Here is a 16,873-nt window from a genome sequence, read left to right on the forward strand (position 1 = left end):
GCTTCCCCCCCCCCAAACTGCAATAAAATAAATCAAAAAATGGGGACAGACATCCTGCATTTAGGTTGGGCCTAAAGTATGTAATAATTGAATGGCTTGGGCACAGTTTCTGTTGCCGTCCATGTTGAGGGAAGGATGCTACAGATCTATTTATCTACGTAGCATCTCACATGAGAGTCTTCAACTAGTGAAGCCAATGTTGTTGGCCTTCCATCTCTTGTTCAGTTCGAGTCCCTCTACATGAGACGTCTGACACGTGAAGGACACGTGTCGGGAGGTGCAATGTTAGCCAGGAAGGGTAGTTTAAAAAGACAGAGCTGGCGGCAGGGTAAAGACTTTGCTATACACTGGCGCTGTGTGAAGGGGCTGTGAAATGCCAGAAGGGAAACTTCAGCCCATTATAACCTCTCCAGGTCCAAGCCCGGCTCTGGAAGGCAGCTCCAGCCCGTTTCCATTCCTCACTGCCCTCTGGTTGCAATTCCACACAGTTTTAGACTGGAGAGGTCAAATTGACAGAGCCTTCTGGGAGGTAAAGATGAACTAGCAAATCCTCTGACAAGTGATCTCTGCAGGCTCTGTCTTTTTAAACTACGCTTCTCAGATAACATTGCATCTCCCTACACTTCATGATCACGCATTGAGACATCTCATATAGAGAGACTCATAGAATCCTAATAAAAACCCATGGTTAACTAGAGGCCTGGTTCACCTCCCTGATGATCAAACAGCAGGGCAAGCACAAGTACAGCATAGTCTCCCCATGTGTTTTTCAGATTCATTTGTGACCAATGAACAGTTACTGATCTAGATTTAGTTGAAGAGAGCCCATCGACAGGCCAAAGAGCTCACCACCTTGTCGGCTTGGTCTTTTTGAATTCAGATGGTTGGCAGCAGATACAGCATAGGAGGCCGAGAAAGATCTACTTTTACTGATGGCCATCAGGAGGGAGTTGTTCCACGGTTCGGAGCTGTGAACAGAGCAAAGATGCATCCAGTGGTAATTATATGCATTTTCCTCTCATCAGAGACTCTGGGATAAAGGCTGCTAAGCTGTGAACCTTTGAGAAGAATCTGGACAGAGCCTCAGTAGGAAGAGTGTTGAGATAATCCTGGCCTGACATGGTCTACACGTTTCAGTTCCTTTAAGAGCTCTATAGACACTAGCTGATTCCGCACACGTTGGATAACGCACTTCCAATCCTCTTTAGAGATCATTTGGAATGGAATTTTTTGAGTGTGAAACAAAGAATCCACTTCCAAACGATAGCTAAAGTGCATTGAAAGTGCATTATCCAACGTGTGCAGAATCAGCCACTGTTTGGCATGCATGCCAGGGGTCCTCTCCCCTGGTCTTTTCTTGATTGAAACGGAAAAGTCTAAGAAAGGCACAGTATACTGCCCTGATAAACCTGCTGTAATGCTAATGGGATGAAAACCAAATAGACGACTGTATATTGCTAAAGAGAAATGCCCCTTTTCTTCCTAACTACACAATTCATTCTAAAAGTAAATGGTAGACAGAAAGGTAAACAGAGCAGCAGACTTTCCCTCAAAACAACAGGACTTCCTTCAGTTTGTAGGAAGGGAAATGGTTAATGCCATTGTCTGTTGGTTTGGAACACACTTCTTATAATAATATATAATAATAACATTCGATTTAAATACCGCCCTTCAGGACAACTTAATGCCCACTCAGAGTGGTTTATAAACTATGTCATTATTATCCCCACAACAAACATCCTGTGAGGAAGGTGGGGCTGAGAGAGCTCTGAGAGAGCTGTGACTAGCCCAAGGTCACCCAGCTGGCTTCAAGTGGAGGAGTGAGGAATCAAACCTGGTTCTCCAGATTAGAGGCCCATGTTCTTAACCACTACACCAAAATGACTCTCTTACAACAAAGCCCTGCAAGGGACATCTGTCTTCCTCTAAATTATTACAGCATAACTGTGGGATGAATCAAACAGTTAATAAAGAAGCAACGGGGATTTATTATTGGTTTTAAATGGTGGGGATGTAAATTAAGAGTGGGGGTGAGAATCTGGGGATGAGATCTGTCCTTTCCATTAAGCACTGAGAGGGTGTCAATAATTCCCAAACTGTAGACTAAAAATATTATTTTAATCAGAGTTACTCTTGTGAAGCAGCCATTCTTTTGATGGATTCATCAATTAAAAAGCAGGATGACTGACTACGCTTTTAATTAGTTAACATTCTGCATTTTTATTGCTGAAAAGGTATGTTCGAGAATGACTGAGTACTCTATTTATTGCTTTCTAATCACACTCTCTTACCATCGTTGTGCAGAATTTTTACCCGTTTCCTGGTATCATCGGTCATTTGAGCAACTGCCTTTTATTGCCGCATGGACAGAGACAGCGCAAGGCATTTTAGGAGTCAGGAAATAAACTGAGCTTTAAGTTTTGTCATAGCAATGTCTAACCTCGCTCTATGCAGGGCTTCCCTTGGGCATGATCTGGAAATTACAACTGGTCCAGAATGTGGCTGTGCATGCCCTTAGGGTTACACTATATAGGACGCATATAACACCAGTTTTGCGCCAGTTGCACTGGCTCCCAGTCGACCTCTGGATCAAGTTCAAGATTTTGGTCTTAACCAGGGCTTTTTTTCTGGGAAAAGAGGTGGTGGAACTCAGTGGGTTGCCCTAGGAGAAAATGGTCACATGGCTGGTGGCCCCGCCCCCTGATTTCCACACAGAGGGGTTTAGATTGCCCTCCACGCTGCTAAGCGGCGTGGAGGGCAATCTAAACTCCCCTCTGTCTGGAGATCAGGGGGCGGGGCCACCAGCCCATTTTCAAGAGGTTCAGGAACTCCGTTCCACCACACTCCAGCTGAAAAAAAGCCCTGGTCTTAACCTATAAAGCCCTTAGCGGTCTGGGACAGCGTATCTGCAAGACTGCCTCTCGCCATTCGGCCGACAAACAACTGCTGGTGGTCCCTGGCCCCAAGGATGCTTGCCTGGCCTCAACCAGGGCCAGGGCCTTTTTGGTCCTCTGTCTGTTGGAACAAGGGCCCTGCAAAATTTACCATCTTTCCGCCAGGCCTGCAAGATAGAGATGTTCTGTCAGGCATATGGTTGAGGCTCAGTCGGTCTCTTGTTGATGGGGATAGGAAAAAAACCCCTCATCCCCAGTTTTCTCCACCAATATATTAATGTCTGCCCAACCCATCTCAGGGGATGTTTTTGATTAGAGCGGAGCAGTATGGTTTGCCACCAAATTTTACTATGTAAACTGTTTTTATGCTTTTAATGTTGATTTTATTGTAAACTTATTTGTCTACGTTGTGATTTGCTCTGAGCCTATTCGTGGGGACAACGGATAATAAATCCAATCAATCAATCAATCAAGCCTGCTTAGATGCTGACCTTGCTCTGGAAGAAATTGATTCCAGCTACTTATTAGCTGCTGCCTTGCTGGCCAGACCTCTTCATGTCCGTTTGGGCACCTGTGAGTCTCAACAAGGTACCTCTGAGGACTGTGTTCGCACCAAGCGAGTTTGCAAGTTCTATGGTTTCTCAAGATAATCCAATAAAAAGATGGGCATGCCCAGAGGCTCTCTAACAGGGAGGGAAAGTTTTCGAGGAACACCTTGGCCACCTATAACATCTCCCTGAATGTCTGCTTTCTCCTCCTTACAGAAGATAAGAAATTGGGCCAAAACCAGAAGTGAAAGTCGAAGGGCAAAAGACAAAGCACTTTTGTTCCTTTTGCTCTTAGCTCATGGTTCACTGCTTGAGCTTTCAGAGGAGCGAGCTACTGAATCCAGGACTGGTCCAGGATTATACTGTATTCTTTCCTGCTGCAAGCCACTTTGGGTCCTCCTTGGGGAGACAAGTGAGTATAAATATTGAAATAAAAAGAAATGTAAAATCAACGGCCACTCACCCAGATGGTGACGTGTCGTGAAGTTTGATGCTAGCACTGCGGTCTCTTCTCACTGGAGCTGGCTCCAAGGTTGGTAAGCCGGTGGCTGAGGTGGTGGTCGTCCATGTGGATGACACTCGTCGCAGAAGACCCGGTGGCAGGCTTTTCCGGAAGCGCTGGGAAGAAGGGAATACAGATTTTCCATTCAATAATCATTCATACATGATCTCAAATCATTACTCAAAATGGGTAGCCGTGTTAGTCGGTCTGTAGCAGTAGAAAAGAGCAAGAGTCCAGTAGCACCCACAAGACAAACAAAATTTGTGGTAGGGTATGAGCTTTCGTGAGCCACATCTCACTTCTATTACCTGAAGAAGTGGGCTGTGACTCATGAAAGCTCATACCCTACCACAAATTTTGTTAGTCCTATAGATGCTACTAGACTCTTGCTCAAATCATTACTGACAGTCAGTGATAGATGATATTATGAATGGCGAGCAATATTCTCAGCTAGCTTCTCCTTGTAGGTGGGGGAACAAGAAACAAACAATCCAGTCTCAAAAGTTTCGACAATCTTTTACAAAAATTTTCTATAGCAATAATCTTTACAAGCCCTGATCCGGATGGCCCAGGCTAACCTGATCCTGTCAGATCTTGGAAGCTAGGCAGGGTCGGCCTTGGTTAGTACTTGGATGGGAGACCACCAAAAAAGTCCAGGGTTGCTATGCAAGAGTAGGCAATAGCAAACTAACTCTGTTAGTCTCTTGCCTCGATAACCCTATAGGGTCACAATAAGTCAGCTGCAACTTGACAGCACTTTCCACCACCACCACCATTTCATATGTACTCACACATATATGCCCTGACCTGGATAGCCCAGATGAGCCTGATCTCATCAGATCTCAGGAGTTAAGCAGGGTCAACCTTGTTTAGCAACTGGATGGGAGACCTCCAATGAACACTAGGGTTGCAGAGGCAGGCAATAGCAAACCACCTCTGTTAGTCTCTTGCCATGAAATCTCCACCAGGGGTCACCATAAGTCAGCTATGACTTGAAGGCACTCCCCATTGCCCCCCCCCCCACAAGGGAAGCGATGGAATTTATTGCATAATTATTTATTTACTTAATATATCTCCCTTCTTCCTCCCCAATAGGAACCCAAAGCAGTTTACCTTGTTCTCCTCCTCCATTTTATCCTCACTACAACCTTGTGAGGCAGGCTAGGCTGAGACAGTGTGACTGGCCCATGATCACCCAGCAAACGTTCATAGCAAAGTGGGGATTCGAATCTGGATCTCCTAAGCCCTAGTCTCAGGTAGGTAGACATGTTGGTCTGCGGTGGAACAACAGGATCTGAGTCCACCAGTACCTTAGAGACCCACACGATTTTAAGGGTAGAAGCTTTCTTTTTGAAAATCTTCTTCTCTTTTTGAAAATCTTCTTCTCTCTAAGGTGCTACTGGACTCAAATCCTGCTAGGTCCTAGACAGACACTCTAGCCACTACACCATGCTGTCCGTCAACAGGACATTACTGTTGCCACCAGCAGTGATGGCTTTCAAAAAGGATTAGGCCATGCACACACAGCCCCATGGCCATAGATCTCTGGCCCTTTTCTGTAACAAGAACAGGCAGTCATTAACTGTGCTGCCCCCGTCCTGATAGAACTTCTAATTCTCTTCCTGGGCTTCCAAGACCTCAGACAGAGTGGGCAACTATCACAGAAATGAGTGAGCAGATTGTACTTACTGAGGGAAAGTCTCTTCCCTATTTGCAAACGGCCTTGGCTAGACATTTACCGTAAAGCATTCCTGTTGATTCTATGATTCTAAGGGGCCAGATTAAGCCAGATGCTAGGAAAGCCAATGTGGTGTAGCAGTTAAAGGTGTCAGCCGAGGGCTTGGGAGAGACCCCAGGCTCAGCTCCTGACTTGGAGTCTCTCTACACATGACATCTCGTTCTCCCGTTGCGGATACACGTGCACCTCTAGGGAGACAGAGTACACTTGAATATAAGACCACGCAGAAAGTAAGTGACTTGAGCGTCTCTGTATAAGATGTCTTGTGCAGAGAGACTCTCAAAGACGAAGCTGGACATTCTCCCACAGGAGAGCTGCACAAATCAAAGGGGAAGAAGGGGACCTCAAATGAGGCTTCCAGTTCACTGCAGGAAGGGAGTTATAAAAATATATCAGACAGATAGGAAAGGATAGAATTAGCCTCCAAATGGTATTTTTTAACAAACAAAAATCCATCTGCTGAACATTGAAAATATAATCAGAGTAGCGGGGGGAAGCATAATATTCTCCCCTTGGACTATTTTACTGATCAAAATTGCCCCCTCCCACTGCCCCCTCCCGTGCACCACATATGGAGGTTGATTTGGTGGGGGAAGCGACCCAAGGGAAACAGGCACATGTTCCTCCAAGGGATTCAAGACTTGGGGGTCGCAAACCTCCCGGATCTACATTTCTGACATCAAGTTGAAAAACGGACCTCTACCTTGGGAACAGCCAGCTTTTCTCCTTTCTCTGAGCTCTCCTCTGAGTCAGAGCAGGTGTAGTTCTCATTGAAGGACGCCAAAGGGTTGACCCTGGGCTTGTGAATCGATTGGAAGGTAAGCTGGGTGTTCAGCAGGTTGCTGACTGCTCGTAGGGAGGTGCACACGTTGGGCGGTAAAGAAGGATCTGCCAGGAGGTCTGTAATGAGGCCGTGAGCTTCTCCCATGACAGCTATGTCCACTGTAATGCTGGTACCTGAAGACTGGAGCAAGAGAAACAGCGTAAAGCAGAAAGCTAGGGAACAAGATGTCTACTCAACTGGAAGTTGATCCTCTCGGTTCTCCTTGCGAGCTGGCAATACGTTCATCAGTCTGCCTCATGTTCTTTGCCAGGATATTACAGAACAAATTGCAAAATTCGTCCCACCTACAACTAAATTGGTGGACTTCATAGAACTCAAAAAATGTGTGCATATGAGAGAGAGAATATGCCTCCTGTGCATGCAGGTACATATATGTTCACATTAAAAAAACAGACTTAGAACTTTTTAAGGTAGTTGCAGAATTTTCCCAGGAACGGGTCACAAGTCTGTGCCAATGACGACCCTGGCACTAACCAATATGTGCCCATAGCAACAGTCCAGGCAACAGACTCCATCTCTCTTCTAAGAGAAAGAATCAGGATTTCTCAGTTTCCATTTGAAGTGCTTCCAATATCTGTCAAAGTGCTTTCCCTAGCATTTGCAGTAGAACTGGGCAAGGGGGAGGGTCATTTGTGTGTACGGTGGAAGATAAAACTTCCTATCCACTATTAAAAGAGAGGCACATTTTACACTCCACCTCGATGAGTGCCTGGGGGTAGACTGCAGTTTTGTTCTCAGGGCTCCCAGTCTGTAAAATGGGAAGAGTAATGGTCTTCTTCACTGAACAGTTAAGAAAATGGGGGACAGCTCACTGTCTAGTACACTTGGATACTCTGCACCCAAAGTAAAGGGTAGTGAAAGAGAGTGAGAAAAGTGAAAGAGAGAAGAAGGAAAGGGGAGCTATCTGTAAGCCAAATATAGTGCAGGAGGTGCAAAGCAATGGAAAGGAGCTCAGCAAAAATAGTTTTTTTTAAAAAAAATTGTTTTTATTTTATTAAAGCAAAAAGGGGTACAGAAAGAAAAGAAAGGGGAAGGGGGAAAATCAAGACAAACATAAATCTATGTGCTACAAGGGTTGTTAAAACACAGAGTGCAAAAACATGACCTTTATCAACATTTAACCAGAAATTAATATAATTATTAAGCCTAACTAATATATATTTTCCCATCTATACTACACAGAATTTAAACCTATTCTTGCTTGTTATTTTATAGGAAAAAATTCATTATTTCATTATTACGCCAAGTTATCCTTTCCATGTTAACAATAACAATTATTAGCAATATCACTGCTTATTTCTAGCAAAAACAGTTTTAAAGCTGAATCAGTATCTTCCCTGACATCCCAGGGTCTCAACAGGCACTACAACCTAATCACTTCTCCCTTCATAGAAAGCGACTTGCTCATGATATGCAAATATTTAAAATGCTGTTTCTCAGAAGAACTGCGGTGTTTCAGCACACAATGGGAGACACCACACTTTAACAGCCAAATAGGAAGCCTAAATCCAGCCGGCAAAGCGTTTCTGAACCATAAGGGCAAAACTTCACCTCCTGAATATTTTGCTTGCTGAGCTGCTCTTAAAGACACAGGGACCCCACCAGGGAGAACAAACTTGTCTAAAAAAAATCAATAGAATGGGTTCCCACTTTTCCCTAGTTGAAAGTATGTTCTAGGACATAAACATTATCCAACATTTTTGGGCAGGTCATGTTTATTTCTGAGAGACTCAGGTGAGCTGTGGGTGCTATAAGTGCCCTGTGACATGATAGTTCCTCACAGCTCTTGGCAAACAGACTACGGTTACTCTGAGAGCCAAAACAAACTAGAAGAAATACCTAGGTTCAGCACGTGTTCTCTTACCTCAAGGTTTGCCGGGATCTGTAGGCGTCCTGGAAGCTTAAAGTTTAGCATTTACAGAGCAGCAGGAAGGGAAATACAGGCGCCTGTATTTCCCTTCCCCTTCCTGCTGCTCTGTAAATGCTAAACTTTAAGCTGCCAAGACACCTACACTTCCCAACAAACCTTGAGGTAAGAGAACAAGTTTAGCATTTACAGAGCAACAGGAAGGGGAAGGGAAATGCAGGCGCCTGTATTTCCCTTCCTGCTGCTCTGTAAATGCTAATCTTTAAGCTTCCAGGACGCCTACAGTTCCCGGCAAACCTTGAGGTAAGAGAACACGTGCTGAACCTAGGTATTTCTTCTAGTTTGTTTTGGCTCTGAGAAGCCACCATCCAGAAACAATCTAAGCACCCCCCCTATTTTTATCCATACCTTTCTTCAAAGGTCTGAGGGTGGTGTACAAACCTCTCCCCTTATTTTACAACATCTGTGTAGGTAGAGAGAAAGTGTGAATGGATCAAAGCCACCCATTGAGTTTCAGGGCCGAGTCGGGATTTGAATCCATATTCATGTCCAACAGTAACCAATATGCCACATCGGCTCTCATATTTTCTTATAAAAAAGATGTTTGTCCCGTCCTAAGCCTACTTGTTTCTAAATGTAGTTTCTATTTATTTGTTATTTGAAACTTCAAGAGGGTCAAGTGAAATACTCTTCACCACTCGTAGAGGGCAGCCTAGGAAGGAATTAAGAAATTTCTTGACAAGTCCCTGGCAAGCCACAAAGTAAAAACAACAACAACAACAACAACATCTATATACCGCTATTCTAGACAGATTACTGCCTCGCCCAGAGTGGTGAACAAGTTAGTGTTATATTATCCCCACAATACAGCTGGGGAGCTGGGGCTGAGAGGAGTGGCTTACCCGAGGCCACCTACTGAGCTCAGGGCAGTAGTGGGATTCGAACCAGAAGAGTGTTGATTCGCAGCAGAACCACTTAACCACTGGTGAGTGGCTTGTCTTGGTGGGCCAAAAGTTCTGCAGGTTTTGTCTTCACTGATGCATGTTACAAGACAGCACCTCCTCCACTAAAACTCTACCTGGCCCAGATCCCTTCCCCAGATGTGAAATTGTTTTGTGTGCATCATCCTTTAACGCTTCTTTCTTTCAAAGCCTGTGTTGGACAAGTAGACTCACTTTTTCTCTGTAACATTTCAGGACAGACCCTGAAGCTCCAAGAAGTTGTTTCCTACAAGGCTCCTTCGACCCAGCCCCATGCCAACTTCAACCCCAAACAGCTCTGCCTGGGTGCTATATAGATGCCAACATGAGCCATTCTGTATATTCTAGTACTCAAGATAGCCACAATGGAAAAAAGAAGAAGAGAAAGGGAAGGGAAAGAGGAAAGGAAACAGAGAAAGGAAAAAGAGAAAGGAAAAGGAAAAAGGAAGGGAAAACAATTAAGAAAGACCACAGGATATTCACACACAATGTGCGAACAAAGGGAAAAGGCAGGCAGGCAGGCAGGCAGCTGCTTCTGGCTCGTCTGTGGCCTTTCTAGAATAACAGGCAAACCATAAATCATGATACGATATAGTTTCCAAGTCACATCATGAACTCCCCGGCCAAGAGTCTTAAAACAAAATTAAAAGTAAACATAGCTCCTTCTCTTCTCCTTGGCCCCCTCTCCCTCCCGCCCTTTTAACTTCCAAAAAGCCTCAAGCGGCACAGGCCGGCAGTTTCTGTGGAAATAACAGGTCACTTTAGACTCCTCAGCGAGTCTCAACGGGGATTTTCACCCAAAGATTAAGCAGGAACGAAAACATGTTCCACACACTTGTTTGACACGATTCTTAGAAAAGAATACAGAGGTTCTTTGGGTGTGTGTGTGTGTGCTGTTGACTACTTTGGAGGTTTCACTAGAAGGTTCTTTGGTTCTGCCCCCTCCCCCAAGCCTGTGCGTGCCACCACTGTGACTTATGTTCAACTGACCCAGCCGCATCATTTGGAAAACATTCTATTTATTGCACATTTTTTTACAAAACAAATGGAATCAAATTTGAATCCTAGCATTACTGCATGGCACCCCGGGCAGCTTGTGAGGAGTTATTCGACATTATGGTCACATCCCTGTGTAGCATGCAAGGTTGGAGAAGCATAAGGATAGTTTAACTGTAAACACAATGCCATGAACACAAGCGAGCACATTGTTTTTTCCTTGCTCCCTTTCCAACTTCTTGGTTCTCAGGAAGCTGGAGTGGTGTAGTGGTTAGAGCACTGGAATCAAATCTTAGAGATTCAGGTTGGAATGCCACCTCTGCCACGGAAGCACACTGAGTGACCTTGTGCCAGTCTCACACTCTCAGCCTATCTTACCTCACAGGGTTGTTGTAAGGATAAAATGAAGGACAGGGGAACGATGCAAGCTGCTTTGGGTCTCCACTAGGGAGAAAGGTAGGGGATCTTTATCTCAATGCCCTGACCTGGATAGCTCAGGTGAGCCTGATCTCATCAGATCCCAGAAGCTAAGCAGAGTCGGCCTTGGTTAGCAATTGGATGGGAGACTTCCAACAAAGACCAGGGTTGCAGAAGCAGGCAATGGCAAACCACCTCTGTTAGTCTCTTGCTATGAAAACCTCACCTAGGGTTGCCATAAGTCAACTAAGACTTGAGGGCAGGATTTCATTTTCATGTATCTCAATAAGTAAATATAAACCACAGTAAAACGTTTTGTCCAATCAAGGCTTAGTTTAGCTAACGGATGGTTTCCCTGGACCTTTGAGATCTTAGCCAGGGTCAAAGCAACAAACCAAGGGCCAGCGGTCTCCATGGTGGTCTCACCATCTCCATCTGAGCCAAAACGCCAACAAGGGAAACCAGCCCATCTCAGCAGCCCGTCTCTTATTAACAACTCACTTCTTTGCTCTGGCTCTCTTGAAATGATTCCCTTCTGCTACAACCACATGAAACTGTCCTTACGCAGAGTAGGATCACTGGTCCATCTTACTCACTAGGGTCCATTGTGATTGACAGTGACTTTTCAAGGTCTCAGAAGGACCAAAGTATTTCCTATCATCTAATCCCTGAGTACGTTTAACAGGAGATGCCAGTGAGTGAACCCAGGTCTTGGGGTCTGCAAAGCATGTCTTTTGCCCGTGAGTGCCACCGTGGTGCAGTGGTTAGAGTGTTGGACTAGGGTTTGGGAGATGTGGGTTTGAATCCCCACTCTACTATGGAAGCTTCCTGGGTGACTTTGGGCCAGCCACTCTCTTTCAGCAACACCTACCTCACAGGGTGGTTGTTAGGATATGGAAGAGGAGATAACAATATTGTAAGCCACTTTGGGTCCACGTTGGTGAAAAAATGTTGGGATTTTAGTAAGTGTCTTACGTTCAGTCATGAAGAAGTTAAATTGTTCTGTTTGTTTAGTCAGATAGCCTAGGACCGCTTAGGCCTCAAGTGAAAGTTCCCACCAGCGAAAAGGGAAGTATTATGCATAATCAAAAGATCTAGGATTCACTATTGGGTAACTAGCTTTATTAGGGGCAATTAACTTCCAACATATTCTAGGTGTTTATTCCTTTTTGTTCATGTCTTGGTTCAGTTTTTGTTCAGATTAGAGTTCGGTTCAGGATGTGAGAGTCCAGCCGTGAAGATGCAGCAATTAGTTTTTATTCTTTATTTTCTTTCCAAACGTACCCTTTGTCCTAATATGTAGTAAAGCATCTTCCACCGGAGTCTGTCTTCTTATAGTCTACTGCACATTAATTAACCTCTGCTAATTAAATCCAACAGAAAAGTAGGATATAAGTAACTACATGCCCTGACCTGGATAGCCCAGGTGAGCCTGATCTCGTCAAGTCTCAGAAGCTAAGCAGGTTCAGCCTTGGTTAGTAATTGGATGGGAGACCTTCAATGAAGACCAGGGCTGCAGAAACAGGCCATGGCAAACCCCCTCTGTTAGCCTCTTGCTATGAAAACCCCACCAGGGATTGCCATAAGTCAGCTATGACTTGAGGGCACTCTCCACCAGCAAGTATCTACATAAGTAAATAATTATGCTCTCTTTTCCTCCTCTATTTCTCCTTTGGTTTACAAGGTTGAAAGCAGAGCTTGCGCCTTATTTTCATTTATGTGCAACACTCCCTAGAGTTATAGCATAGAGTGTTAATTGCTGTAAAGACTATTTTCACTTGAAAAGCATGGTTGAAAGGTAATGAATAAAATGGGTCTTAGTTAGCACTAAACGTGGTCTTGAGTTATGACTGCCTTGGGCCTCAATAACACAAATCTTGATAGTTTGAAACTCTTGTGTTCCAAACTCCCATTGCATCACCAAGAAATCTTAGCACATGGTGCTCTAGTTAATCAACCCCTCCCCATTAGCTGAATGGTATTTTCCCACCTCCATCTGGATAAATTTAGGCAGCACCAGATGAGTTATTTTGGGACAACATGGGGGGGAGGGCCTTTTCTTCCCATTATGGAAGATCTTGAGCCTCTGACTTGTCCCATTTGGAGATGAAAAGATACTGTCAAGGGTTAGGAATTTCCTGTGAGACCGGAAATGTCGCTGCGGTACAGCCTCCTTTAATATTAATTAACGGAAGGGAGAGAGGGAGGACAGCCCCTCCCCCAAACAACAAAAATAGAAGGATCAATTACAAACAGCTCTTAAAAAAATAACATTTCCTTTCCATTTCAAGTGCGGCAGATGGAAGGAATTACAGATTTATAATGGGGCTCATCCCCCCCTTTAAATTATATATTGAGTTTACCAAGATCCCCCATTTGAGAATCCAGCCTTTGTCTTCCTTAGAGATCTTTTAATTCTTAAAATCCAGATGGCCACAAATTGGTGCGTTGAAACAGATAGTTGGAGCAGGGCTGGGAAAACGAAAAAATAATGACAACTATCTTTATTCGACACTTGAATCGCACTGCATAGCAGATGTGAGCTGACGGCAGGAGGAAGAGGGAAGCAAGTGCCAACAAGACACAGCCTGCTATCAGAGACCCAGAGAAGCATTTGTTAGCTAGAACTAGAGTGACGAGAGGGCCAAGGGAGAGTCTCACATGGGTATGCGTGTAAATGCACACACGAGCCCTGCGCTTCTAGGCTAGACTTTTAAAACATCTTTTCAAAAAGACAGATTTCCTGGCAAACCCTGGAAGGTTTGTTCAGAGTCCTTTTCTTTGCGCATCACTGACTTAGAGCGGAACCACAAGTGACAAAAGGCACAGGTTGGACATTTGTCAGCCTCCCTCAAGTTCTGATGGGAAATGTAGGCAGCTTGGCAGAATGTTGGACAAGTGACAGTTGAAAAGTCCATTCGACAGCAGTCAGAGAGCCAAGCTGCAAGACCAGGATGCCTACATTTCCCGTCAAAACTTGAGGGAAGCTGACAAGTGTCCAATCTGTGCCTTCTGCCACTTGTGGTTCTGCTCACAGATACACAGTTAGGTGCCCAATTACATACATGGGATGAGGGAATCTCTGTTTATTTATACACAAATCAGCCCACGCGATCCCAATCCTGTCAGAGGCAGGCAACGGGCAAACCACCGCTGAACATCTCTTTCTTTCAAAACCCTACAGGGTCACCATAAGTCTATTGTGCCCTGACAGCACATTCTTCCTGTTGCTGTCTAAGGGGTGAGTCCCTGCTTTTAAAAAATAAAAACCTCCAAAGCAGAGCACGCATATTTATCTATACCCTGCTTTTCTCCCTAATGAAGACCCAAATTTATTTATTTATTTATTGACATCATTTATAGTCCGCCTTTCTCACTGAGACTCAAGGCGGATTACACAGTAAGCCAAAGAGGCTTACAACAAAATTATCCATTTGTATCCTACAATAAATTGGCCTGATGTCACCCAGCAAGCTCTCATGGCAGAGTGGGGATTCCGATCTGATTCTCTGACCCTCTAAACATGATATCACACCGCCAAGAGGAGCAGAATCCTGTTCGTATTTGTCTTTCAGCCGTTTCCTTCCAACTTGACTCTAGTACGAGAAGGGGGTGGGGAGAGATGTCAGAAGCAACAGAGCACAGTAAGGTAAAGAAGAGAGAATTAAGATTGTTAAAAACGTGGACCTGCCACCACTTTAGGCACAAACACGTGCATAGACACATGGGATGCCCTCCGTAACAAACAATTTGCTTCTTAAATGGTATGGCATTATCTGGATCCACTCTCAGTCTCCGGTTCTGAGAACTATCGTGGTTCAGAGCACCTGCTTCATCTCTTATTTAGTTTATTTTTACACTCCTCACTTTTCTCCCCAATGGGGACTCAAAGCGGCTTACAAAATTTCAATAACAACAACAACAGCAACAACGACAACAACATTCAATTTATATGCCACCTTTCAGAACAATTTAATGCCCACTCAGAGTGGTTTACAAAGTATGTCATTATTATCCCCACAACAAAACATCCTGTGAGGTGGGTGAGGCTGAGAGAGCTCTAGTGAACTGTGACTAGCCCAAGGTCACCCAGCTGGCTTCAAGTGGAGGAGTGGGGAATCAAACCCTATTTAAACAAACATGCCAAAAAGTACAATGGACGAGAGGCCCTGCTCATTTAGGCCCCCAGGGGACAACCCATGGGCTTGGAGCCATTTGCCCTTTGGCTTGTGCCAAAGGTTGTGGGCTCTGGCCACACCCAGCCTTGTATCTTTGCAACAGGACCAAGTCAGCTTGGTTCTTATGTATGTAGCAGAGATGTTCCCAAAATCCCACTCCCTGCTAACGGCATGTTTAACTTGTGGTTGAAAGGAGCAAAGGGGGAGCCAAACCGTATCAAATGATCTCAGGTGATAGTCTCAGTAAGAAAGGCGGGCTATAAATAACACAAATAAATAAATCTAATTTAAGAGGGTTGAGCAAAGACACTCTTTGTCTCTCACATACGTGAGCACACAGGCACACTTCTCCAGGGTTTTCTCTCACATGCTCAGGGCTTTTTTTCAGCGGGAACGCGGTGGAACAGAGTTCTGGAACCTCTTGAAAATGGTCACATGGCTGGTGGCCCCGCCCCCTGATCTCCAGACAGAGGGGAGTGTAGATTGCCCTCTGCGCCACTGGCAATCTAAACTCCCCTCTGTCTGGAGATCAGGGGGTGGGGCCACCAGCCATGTGACCATTTTCTCCAGCAACCCACTGAGTTCCACCACCTCTTTTCCCAGAAAAAAAGCCCTGCACATGCTGCAATGTGGACGAATCCTAGAATCATATGTGGGGCCAGACGAAAATCAAGTGGGAACGGACCTATGTGATCTTGCTGGCTTCTCACACATTTGTGACCCCGCTGAAAAGAAACAGGAAGAACAAAACACGGAACTTCCTCTTTCCTCTGCAGCATCCACATATCGGAAGCATGACGGGTAAGTATGTCAAGCTTGCCAATAGTGGCTTGCCTAGTAATCTGAGACAACTAAGAACTGAACACGTGGTGCACTCTTCTCCTGAGTCACAGCACTGGTCTACCAAGGTCAATTTTGCCTACTCAGATCAAGTAGTAACAGCTTTGCAATATCTTGGGATGAAAAAGACTTTTCTCAGCACCTGAGATCTTTCACCGGAGATTACAGAAACTGGGACCTTTTCTGTCTGAACCTCATCTCTTCCCTCTAAATGACCACAGAAGAGGGAATCTTTTCCCTTCCTTTTAAGTCACAAATGACTAAAACACGCTAGCAGCAAAACCACACCGAATGGCATTTGCTATTAACTTTTGCGAGCATATTTGCAAGGCTTCATTAAGCAGAAAGTACCTGAGATCATGGAAGTTCTAACTGACTTGACATGGCTTTTAAATAATGAAATGAGAAAAGCGCTGAGGCAGAGTGCTGGAGAAAGGGGGGGAGGGATAATCTTTTCCCACACACACCTTTTCAGTATTTCAATTCCCTTTCCAAAGCAGCTGCTTGTCCAATAGGGGTCAAAATACCAGCTTGGGAGAGGTGGCAGAACTTGATTTAAATCAGAAAAATAACATAGAGGGAAAGTGTTAAATCCCTCTCACTCCAGCTGTATAGCAGCCAGTCCTGAGAAGCTGCTTCTAATATCTTTTTTTAAAGTGGGAGACCCAATCAGTGACGAAGAAAGCAGCCACGGTCAGCTGGGCAAATTCCTTACTTGGGAATTTTGAAGGAAAGGTTGGCCAGGGGATTGTCAGTGTAGTCTTGAAGAGACAGGATAGCTTGTCTTAGGGTAGAACTCTAACTCAGAGAAGAATCATGGCTCAGTAGTAGAGATGGACACGAATCAAAATATGAACCAAAATTCATGATGAACCAGGCCGGTTCGTGGTTCGCGAACCAGCAGTTCATCAGATCCCATTTCTAACGAAACGCCACGAAATTTAGGCTGGTTCGTTTGGTTCGTTTTTTGGTTCATCACTGCAGACAGCCTGGAGCTGATCAATCAGTTTCTGAGGCGACAGGGGATGAGCTTCCTGCAGACCTTCTGCTGGCCCAGAAGTGACCTTCT

General features: G+C 44.8%; 1 protein-coding gene across 1 annotated transcript in view; it reads right to left on the reverse strand.

The window, feature by feature from the left end:
- The window catches only part of PDE3A (phosphodiesterase 3A), a 344,335-nt gene that overhangs the window by 42,777 nt on the left and 284,685 nt on the right, over window positions 1–16,873 (reverse strand). The window contains exons 3-5 of the mRNA XM_054988597.1: window positions 6,386–6,646; window positions 3,906–4,060; window positions 853–968 (exon numbers count right to left, since the gene is read on the reverse strand). Of these exons, the coding sequence (XP_054844572.1) occupies window positions 853–968; window positions 3,906–4,060; window positions 6,386–6,646 (532 nt within the window). The remainder of the gene's footprint in view (window positions 1–852; window positions 969–3,905; window positions 4,061–6,385; window positions 6,647–16,873) is intronic.

This window comes from Eublepharis macularius, chromosome 9, assembly GCF_028583425.1.
Source record: "Eublepharis macularius isolate TG4126 chromosome 9, MPM_Emac_v1.0, whole genome shotgun sequence".
Lineage (NCBI taxonomy): Eukaryota > Metazoa > Chordata > Lepidosauria > Squamata > Eublepharidae > Eublepharis > Eublepharis macularius.